We start from the raw sequence: 9,901 nt of genomic DNA on the forward strand, positions 1-9,901 counted from the left end.
ACCCACGCTGCACGGGGAGAATATGCAAACTCCACGCAGAAAGATCCTGGGTGTCCTAACCGGGAGGCGAATCAGCAGCCTTCTTGCTGTGAGGCAACAATGGTAACCACCACGCCACCTTGCAGCCCCAAGCAAAACTATATCTCAGAAAATCAACTGTCTGATCTCCTTTGGTTTCCCAGTGTCGGTAGGGTTGGCCAAATTTAAGAAAAATCTTTTTTTATAGTCAGAGTGTTTACTCCTTAGCACGACATCATCTGTCATAGCTGAGCAACATCGAACTGAACTTATTTATGTTCAATCCACCTGCACTTTAACTTACACCTCATGTAAATACTGTAATTCTGTTCCTTATTTAACTGTGCTGCTAAATTCATGTAAAGTCACTTTGCACCTCCGAACCACTTTAGCACCTTATGTACATTGTAATTTTATTTATCCTATTTTAACTACCACATGGCTGCTACTACTATTGTACAGTTGTTGCTACCTGACTTGAATTGACCCCAGGTGACAAATAAAGTTTTTTGAATTGAATTGAATCAATATGTTGTATTTAGAACCACCTGAGGGTACATTAATTCTAAAACGGTTATTTTATTTCACCTCCTGATCTGACAGTTTCATTCCTCGGGTTAATTTGTTATAGCAAAGACTGTTTTGGGGAAAGATGATCACCTCGATATCTATAAACTAAAAGGTAAATTCCGTCATTTTTAGGCTGTGAAAGCTGACAAGATCAAATACAAGAGTGGTGTAACTCATGTCTTGAAAGTAGTAACTTCAGTTATGAATGTAATGTGTGGCCTAACCATAGCATGCCTTTAATGCTCAGTATCTATAACACTTTAAACAATATATTAAGTAAAAACAACTGGTCGGAGGTTTTACGTCGACAGGCTGCAGAGCATCTTTATTTTCCATTTGTTTACCGAAACAGTATTTTATCAAAAAAAAGGGAATTACTTGTGTATTTTGCATAGTAATTTTGAAATCAAATTATATTGGTTATCAGCACAAAATATCTATTAGCAGCTTCTGTTCAAAATATCAGAATCTGTATCTTTAAAATCTGTATCAGTTGAAATCTACATAAAAACACAGTATGTTCATACAATCTGGTGTCACAGATATTCATTTGGTCTAACATTGGACAGGTTAAAGCTACAGTTCACACTAGTCAATAACATCAGCGTACACACCTTCCTGGTCACTCGGTTTTGGTGACTTCACAACAAAAGTCTGCATGTATCTATGAAATAATATTCTGGAAACAACTATTAGATACTGTTGGATTCCAATTCTCTGTCGTGGTCGATGATGAGTAACACCGGGCTGAATAACTGAATTTACTGCTCTAAGAATGTGTCCAAATTTTCATCTTTGCCCCTTGTTTTGGGTCTGTCTTAGTTGATTCTGCAATTGAGTGCTTGAAGTTCTTGTGCAGTCAACTAACTTATCAAAAAAACACCAACAGACGTCAAGATTTAATCTGGGGCTTTTGAGGCTTTGGTGGTTTGGGCAGTTCAATTTGTCAAGCAAATGAGCATCTGTTCCAAAATCACCTTGGGCATGTCCTCTGAACCTGTATTCAGCACACCAGAAAAAGCAATGCAACCCAGTTGGTTCCATCTACCTGAAGCAGATGTAAATTCCAGTTTGTCTTGTTTAGTCCAACAAAGCAAAACTCCAAGCGAGGCTGGATGACCGACCAAGCACAGCAGGAAGCTGAATACGGGCCCCAGACCACCACTTACGATATCAGCTAAGATGGGACCTGCAGTATTTGCTCATTTTGTGGCTATTTGCTGACATACTACGTGCCACTAAATTAGGTGTCATTTTATCAAATTACCGCAACAGGGGCCCAACAGGAAATTCCTGCCCAGGGGCCCTCAAAGGTAAGTCCAGCCACGAATCCAAGCATGATCATTTTGGTGTTTATATCCCCCTCAGTTAAAAGGTAGTTTGGCCGACAAGTCCGCCAGAGGAGTGGGCATGATGGGTAACTTCCATACATCATCTCCTACTTTCCTCACACGTCTGTCATTCCTCGCTGTATGGCAGTCTAGTGAAGCAAAAAAAAAAGTCTATAGAAATATGTAAAATAGTAAAAAAAAACAAAAAGACAAAAATGAACAGACATGATGTCCACATCCAGTGATGCTGCTCCCTGAGTCACAGGTCAGGCTCTTCCGGGCCATCAGAAACGTGCCACAACTTTAATGTCCAGGCTTCCCGAACCACCTGAACCTGCTCCAGAACCCTGAGCCTGGTGTGATCCCTGGTCCACTTGGATTTGGTGGAGGCCAGTGTTGAAGCTGGCACACAGCAGAGTAGTGGAATCATTGGGAGTCAGAGAAACCAGCGGGCCAGCACCGTCCAGAGACAGCGTCCCTAAACAGACTGAACAGAGGATGGCAGAGGGAAGGTTAGCGGCAAAAAAAAAACAACCTATGTGTGGCTTTGTATTCATGTTTCTGTGAGTAAATGTTTTCATCCATGAGCGGGAGTGCTACCTGCTGTATTCTGATCCCAGATTTTGAGCGAGCTGTCGTGGGAGGATGTTGCTACCCGAGCTGTGCCACCAGGAGTCATGGGCAGAAACATGCAGCAGGCTGTGGTCTGGAGATGGCCTCTGTACTCCACTACTTTACAGCCAGGCTGACGCAGGTCCCAGAGCTAACAACACACAGACACAACTTTACTGGTAAGACATGCATGAACAGCAGACACATTTAAGATGTTGCCAAAAAGTGGTAAATTAGATTTTCAAGGGGGCTCCTCAGTGGACTAGTCATTAAGACCAACTCCCTCTACGGTCCACTCCTGCCTGAATAGATCATCACTGCTGCTATCAATAAAGACATAAAAGCTGATCTCATCAATAATAAAAATAAAAGATGCACCTTAAATCTAACAGTGAAATAGTCATGACTTTAATGAAGATAATAATCAAATGAAAGATGATGCAAGTCAGTTTTAAAGGTTTGGAAAAGCTGCTTCTCAATTAAACTCATGTTCTGAATAAAGTACATGATCATATATTCTAAATAACACTTTGAAGGTGCTATACTGCAATGTACAACAGAATCACTTGTAGGTAATCAAATAGGTGCGCTTGTATGAACACATTATTTCAACAATCACACAACCACCTCCAGCCTCACCGTGGCTTCACAGCCCTGTCCTCCGAAGCCGTTGCTGCTGGACACCAAGTAGTGACCATTTGGAGACACGTCACAGTGGGTCTGGATGTATTGCTTAGCTGGAAAAGTGTTGGTCACCTGCCACGCACGGCTGTCCCACACCCTGTGAAGAAGCGCATTAGTGTAGAAAGGCCCACGTGTAACACACATCTATGCATAATTGACAAGAGCAGAGATTAAGTTATTTAATCTCCACAATGCTGTAAGTATTGTCAACCCCTTGAGTCTTCTACTTTTCAACACATAATATGTACAACAGAACTATGTTGTGCAGTCAAAGAGCTAAAGGCGCTAAATACACCTGCTTTTTACAAGCTGAAGTTGATGTTTTTTTCAAAAGCAGGACTAATTATCCAAATACAACCTGAGAAACATCATTAATCTACAAATGTCTTCGATTCATGAAATGCCGTCATTACAAAGGGTTCAACATGGGCAGTGGGTCAGGGATGAAAGATTCAGCAAGGGGTTCGCTCAGTGCTGGGATGTGTAATCATTCTCACAGGCTATTAGATGGTAAACGTAGCTGCTGTACACTCAGACCACAACAATACTGACCTGCTGGTTCATTCATTTAAAGGCTATACATCACATTATGTAAATTACAGTACGTATGATTCACATTTTTGGATTTTGTTCAATGTCTTCCTCACACCATCTGCAAAAACAGAGGGCGCTGCTATTTTATGTGACAGTGTCGGCACAATCCCTTCACTTACTACTAGGTGCAGCTAAATACTGGCTGGCCTTATTTGGATGACATCAGTAAATCACTCAGCAGTAAATAACTGTCTCCACTGTCAACAATTGCAAAGGTTAATGTTAAAGTTTGTGTGGCCAAGTGATTTGCTGTCTTTGTGTAGTCAGAATACTGTAAGTCTTTATTCTTCTTTGTACTTTTAAAGTTCAACGAAGACAGAAAACATAGTTGGCCCCACAGGGAATTGGTTATTTTAGAATTTTAAGATAATTGATTATCGATCCCTCACCGGGGAAATTTACAATAATTAGCAATAATTTGGAGATGGGGTCAGGTCAGGAACAGGGAGAATTGTACAGAGCAAAAACTGGGTGAAACAATTTAATTTCCCAGTTTAAATGTTGCAGCCAAATGGGACTTGAACTAACCTTTGACTGATTAACAGTCAGACCTGTAACTGACAAAAAAAATAGAGAACAGAAACAGAAAGTACTCTGCACTGATCGATTTAAAATACAAGTTTTGAAATGACTTTAAGTTTCCCTTAAATACAATAATTCTGACTCAGCAATGCTACCAAATGAGGAATACAGTGTCACTGGGATCACAACTCATCTACAAAACTGAAACAAGTCAGCATATTTCACCGCAAACACAATGCTGTTTCAATATGTGCATTTCAACATGTGCATCTATTATAATAACTGCAGTGGAAAATCTTTCTGTACCTTATGGTCTTATCCTCAGAGGTCTGGACTACAGAGGAGCTGGCTGGCACCCAACACACATGAGTCACCTATACAGCAAGACAGCAAAGTGGAAAAGTTAACACCTGGGATGATATGAACACAAGTCTGATTGAATACCTTTGAATAGGAACACACCTACGGCACTCTGACACGCTTTAAAGAACTCTTAGGATAAGAATGTGAGCACACAAAAGAGCATACTATCATTCTCACCAGGTTTCTAGAGATGTTGTGTCTCTGTTCACATTTTGCAGATTCTATATCCCACAGACACATCCAATTATCACGAGAACCGGTGCACAGCTTCCTCCCATCTATAAAACAGCAAAAACAGTTTCCAGACAGATCATTGATTTGATATTGTTGCTAGTGTGCAATTAACAACTGAGAAAATTGGTCTTGATTTCAATAAAACTATTCTGAGTAAATCAGTAATTATAGCTAGCATCAAGTTTCTTAGTAATTAAAACATCTCAGACAACAAACACGTGGTTCAGTCAAGTTGAAATTAGGTGTTTATCACTGTTTGTATACAGGACAGGTAGAGGATTGATACATTGCTTCATCTGCAACATGAACATGAGATCAGTTCAGAGAGTTTCCCTCATCCTTCAATACCATGTGACATGTTGAGAAGTCAACCCCAGCATGATCGTGAACAGTTTTGTTTTTACATCACTTCTGTTTATTTAGTGCTGCAATGACTAATATGATATTCAACTAAGTGTACAAATGATTCTTTCTTCTGTAGAAGGAGAAGCTGATCGTCGTGCTGCTCTGCTTTTTGTTTGATATGTGTGACTGTGTTCAGAGAGAATCACAACTTTATCTTAAGCAAAATAAAAAGCTTTGCAACAATAGTTCAAAAAAATATTTCCTCATAAATGATGAGACTCATTGTGTGTAAGTGTCTGTGTGCGTGTACCAGGGCTGACAGCAAGTCCATTGACCACCAGCTCATGACCACAAAATTCCTGAATGTGTTCGTCGCCCTGGTTTAGGTCCCACATCAGAACCGTCTTGTCCCGTGAGGCACTGAAGATCCACGTGCTACCTGGATAACAAACCACCTGATGGAAAAATGGAGGCAGAATTTAGAGCAGATAAGACCAGAGGATGTGTACATGTGAAATGTGTAACAGCTCTGAGCAGCGTCACACTTTTATCAGTGTGCGCACACGCAGTATTGACGTTACCTTGGTAACCTCTCGGTTGTGACCCTGGAAGGACTGACACATCCGGCCTTGTTTCCAGTCATACACCACCACGGCCTGCAGGAGCGGACACACACACACACACACACGACACACTAATCACTAAACTGAACAATATTTAGGCCTTTTACTTTTTGTGCTATAATAATTTTAAACAGTTGAATTTGTGACCTCAAACCTTCTAAAGGTCAGACATTTTTTTTTTGGCTACTTAAAAATCAATACAGTGAATTAATTTGGGATGTTTGAACTAATTTACTACTAATGCAGGTTAATTTACCTGGTCAGTCCCACCAGAAACACACAGGTCTGGGCTGAGATTGGTCACAGTGTTGACGGATCCATGATGGGCAGGCTCATACTGCACCACTTGACTGTCAAAGGTATTATCTGCCTTCTCCCCTTGAGACGCCCTGCACAGAAAACACATATAATGTGAAACAATAAACTCCTAAAACAGACAACATCACACTGGACGTATCTAAGACATGTTTTCTCCACATATAAATATTTATATTATATTTATCCTTTCCTATCTTCAGTATCACTCCTGAAGAAAGTAACTGATTGAACCTTTAATTATAGTACCTTTGTCTTATCCTCTATTGCGATTTTATACCGAAATAAGTATTATGTCGCACAAATAATTCCACGAGGGGCTGTCAGTAGTACATGTCTCACCTGTAGAGCTCAGACCTCTTGCGAAACTTGCTCTGTAGTTTACCCATGTCTGCCTAAGAACCTGCAATCACACTGATGCACGGACACACAAGAAGAAATGCTGTCAAACTGTGGGAAAAATCCTGGCTGCACAGGCACCATTAACGTCTATGACTCCCTGTTGTCAGTGCTAATGATGAGGGATAATGATTTGTTCTAGTCCTGCAATAGTTTGGTTCAGCTCAAAGGCTCAGTAAGTGAAATTCTATCTCATAATGGTATTAGTTGCACTGAGCACATATAGTAAGTGATCAGCAGTACACTCATTGATTAAGTATATGCTGCTGCACTATTATATTGTCTTAAATATTAAATACTTCAGTTTGAGCTATCAGTGCTTGGACCTGACAAGTGTTGCTTGCAGTGAGTTACAACTGTAACATCATTCAGGATCATGTTAAGGTTCACTATATATCTACTTTATGTGTATATTTGTTCATACATCTTTGCTGGCCTTGCATAAGACAGACCAGTACAATATGAGATTAAACCAGAGACACAAACACCACTTTCTCACACAGGCACAGCTAAGCTCCTCCTTCAGTATCCTGGCGTACTCCTCAAACAAGCCACAGGAAGGAGAGGACTCAAATCCTATTAGAGCCGCATCATTACTGTCACAAGGAATTAGTCACTCGAAAACACCTGCTATGAACTGTGCTGGCAATCATTATGCAACAACGCCCGAGGGACCCGCTAATGGCGAAAAAAATAAATGTTTGCTGACTCGTGGTACACACACTCCTGTAGAGAACTGGAGCGAGACTCCTTACCTGTCACCGGCAGGTGTGATCGCTGGCTGATGCTCAGGCTGGGAGGCTAGCTCGCTAGCATGCTAACTAATCTTTATCTGTCATGCTAAGAAAGAGGAGTGCGCTAAAACGTGAGTGTACAGACGTTAAAACTTGGTGGAGTAGTTGCTGCAACGACAGCGAAGCGTTTCCCGCAGACTGCCATGATCTTGCGTGGTCCTAACTGCGTGGGAAAATGCCCACAAGTGTCTTTAGACTACAACAGAGACGTCCCTCCCTCCGTAGCGACCATGAGCGACGCTTTCTGGTATCCAGGCGAGGGCGAGGTCACGTGACGCGGGGCGTTCTCTTGCAAAACAAAAGTCTCTTACAAAATAAAAGTCTGATTTACTACGTAGCATTGCTGCAAGTGTATCAGGCGTCATGTGTGCAGTTTCTCTGGCCATGTGTTCACTCTGAATAACTACTACGCTAAACTTAAGTAAAATGCCCCCACTTCCCGAGGTAAGAACCCTCTCCTTCCCGCCCCTCCTGACCACTAGACAGCAGGTCGTTGCTTATAGCGGCCTTACTTATCTAGAAATACCTTGTAAATTTAAACAGAAAAATGTCAAACACCTTTGTTTTCTGTAATGTGTGTGTAAGAGCAGGACATTTCAGGGTTTGAGTTTCAGTACTCCAGCTCCTTTAATGTTAAATTTATGATCAATTATGTAACATAATAATTAACCAGCAGTGAAAGGTGTATCCTTATCAGGCTAAAAGCTGACTAGCTGACTTTAAGTTAAGCTAATAGCATGAAGCTATATTAGCTTGATGCAGCACTAGCTAGCTAGCTTGAATTCTTTGTTAATGTCCGCTGTGTCAATATATCAACAGTAATAAAGTCATGGCAAAGTTACAGCGTTTGTCCCAGGCCCCTCAATTCTACATTAATTGATAATATTCAAACTATGTTTTTTTAAAAATTGAAATATTATTTCTGTATATGTTATCTAACAGTTAAGTTGTAGGTAAAGTAATAATAAAGATAGTCTTCTTAACCATAATTAACAAGTTATTGTTGATCAAAATGGCTTGTGATATAAGTTTCCGCCCTTTTCAAGATTTTAATAAAAGTAAAATCTTGAAAAGTAGAGTCTCCCTTAAGTTGTAGGGTCACTTTTTAAGATTTCCTATTTAGTTTTATAATAACAAAGCTACAGTCTGTTATGATTTAATAACGTTCTCTAATTGTTCACTTAAGCATATTTCTCATGTTTTCCTATTATGTTGATATTCAAGAAAATAAACATAGTTCTCAAGGGGGGCACCTTACCAAGGTTCACTGTACTACCAGTATTCAAATCTGAATGTGTTATGCATACTTCTGCTCCTTTTGTGTTGTCTCTACCATGTAAGCACAATGCCAGCTGAAATAATTGTGTGTCAGAAGGATCTTTTTCAAAACAGGGCCTCAAAATTAGATAGTATAGCAGGAGCCACCCTCCCAGGCAGGAGCAGCTGATACTGTGCCCATATTACCGTATTCCTAGACAAAAATCACAAGCTACAGTGCCACAAACCTGCTGCTACACAGTCCTGGTAATCCGGCCTACTGAAGACACTATACACTGATGCTGTCTGTAGTTCACTGAAAAGGCCTAATCTGACAGTTCATGCTTCTGTTGCCACACGTCACAGACGGCTGCAAAAAAGGTAATATGTTCTTGTTTTTGGTGGGAATTTAGATCCAAAATCCAAGAATGTGTTCAGTATGTACATGCCTGGCAAATTTAAATGAAGACAACAAGTTTGACTGCAGTCAGCTAATGAAATATATCATTTTAAATTATATGCTTTTCATTGCATGGAACATGATTTGTTTAAAGAGAAGTCTCCTCTTTAAATACAATTATGTTGAATATGTCTTAACAGGTTAAAATGTTACTGACCTGTGGCTGAATGTCCCTTTAGAGAGCTGGTTGGTTGACCTTCATTACAGACACAGGCTGAATGACTCCCCAAGCGACAAATCTGGGACAGATCAGACAGGTCCCAGGACAGCTAGCATTAATTCTATTAGAAACATTTGACAGTTTTCTTTTCGTGTCAAGTTTTCAGGTTCTTCAGTGTTGCTCTCACTTTTGTCTGCTTGATAAGTACAGTGAGAAAAAAACAAGGCTAGCTCTGACCGCATGAGCTCGATTTAAACAAATGCATCACATGCAATTAGGCACTGAGTCACTGGGATGTCCCCATTTAAATGGTTTAAATGGGCCACTTAGATAGGTTACAATCAACACAATTCAATACCTATGTGAGATGGCCTCAATTCTAACTTTCTGTTTGCAGCAGAGGCTTTAAGTGCATAGCTATAGTTAAACTTTTAAACAAGCAAAGCATGTTATTTCAAGTGTCTTCACTTTGCTATAATCCCTAACTCAGACTTGATGGAGCACGACCCATTTGCCTCGCCCCCACATTTATGTCACACTTTGCTAAAAGCATTGCAATTATGCCGTACAGCAGACCTTTACTGATGCAGTAAAAAAGTCATGGACTTTGTGGGCAAATA

The 9,901-nt window shown here is 40.4% G+C and overlaps 1 protein-coding gene across 2 annotated transcripts; it reads right to left on the reverse strand.

Moving 5' to 3' along the window:
- Nucleotides 1-885: 885 nt before the first annotated feature.
- wdr31 (WD repeat domain 31) lies at nucleotides 886-7,414 on the reverse strand. 2 transcript variants are annotated; one of them, XM_008286975.1, is made up of 10 exons: nucleotides 7,366-7,414; nucleotides 6,554-6,625; nucleotides 6,153-6,285; nucleotides 5,855-5,929; nucleotides 5,584-5,728; nucleotides 4,872-4,972; nucleotides 4,638-4,705; nucleotides 3,171-3,312; nucleotides 2,520-2,682; nucleotides 886-2,406 (listed from the first exon to the last, which is right to left on the reverse strand). In XM_008286975.1, exons 2-10 carry the CDS (start codon nucleotides 6,598-6,600, stop codon nucleotides 2,204-2,206), a joined length of 1,077 nt encoding a protein of 358 aa, XP_008285197.1. In that variant the 5' UTR covers nucleotides 6,601-6,625; nucleotides 7,366-7,414; the 3' UTR covers nucleotides 886-2,203. The 2 variants fall into 2 exon arrangements, with proteins under 2 accessions (XP_008285197.1, XP_008285196.1); XM_008286974.1 differs by lacking the exon at nucleotides 7,366-7,414 and having other exon boundaries at nucleotides 6,554-6,731.
- Nucleotides 7,415-9,901: the final 2,487 nt, after the last annotated feature.

Source organism: Stegastes partitus, unplaced genomic scaffold (assembly GCF_000690725.1).
Source record: "Stegastes partitus isolate 25-593 unplaced genomic scaffold, Stegastes_partitus-1.0.2 Scaffold480, whole genome shotgun sequence".
NCBI classification, from domain to species: Eukaryota; Metazoa; Chordata; class Actinopteri; family Pomacentridae; genus Stegastes; species Stegastes partitus.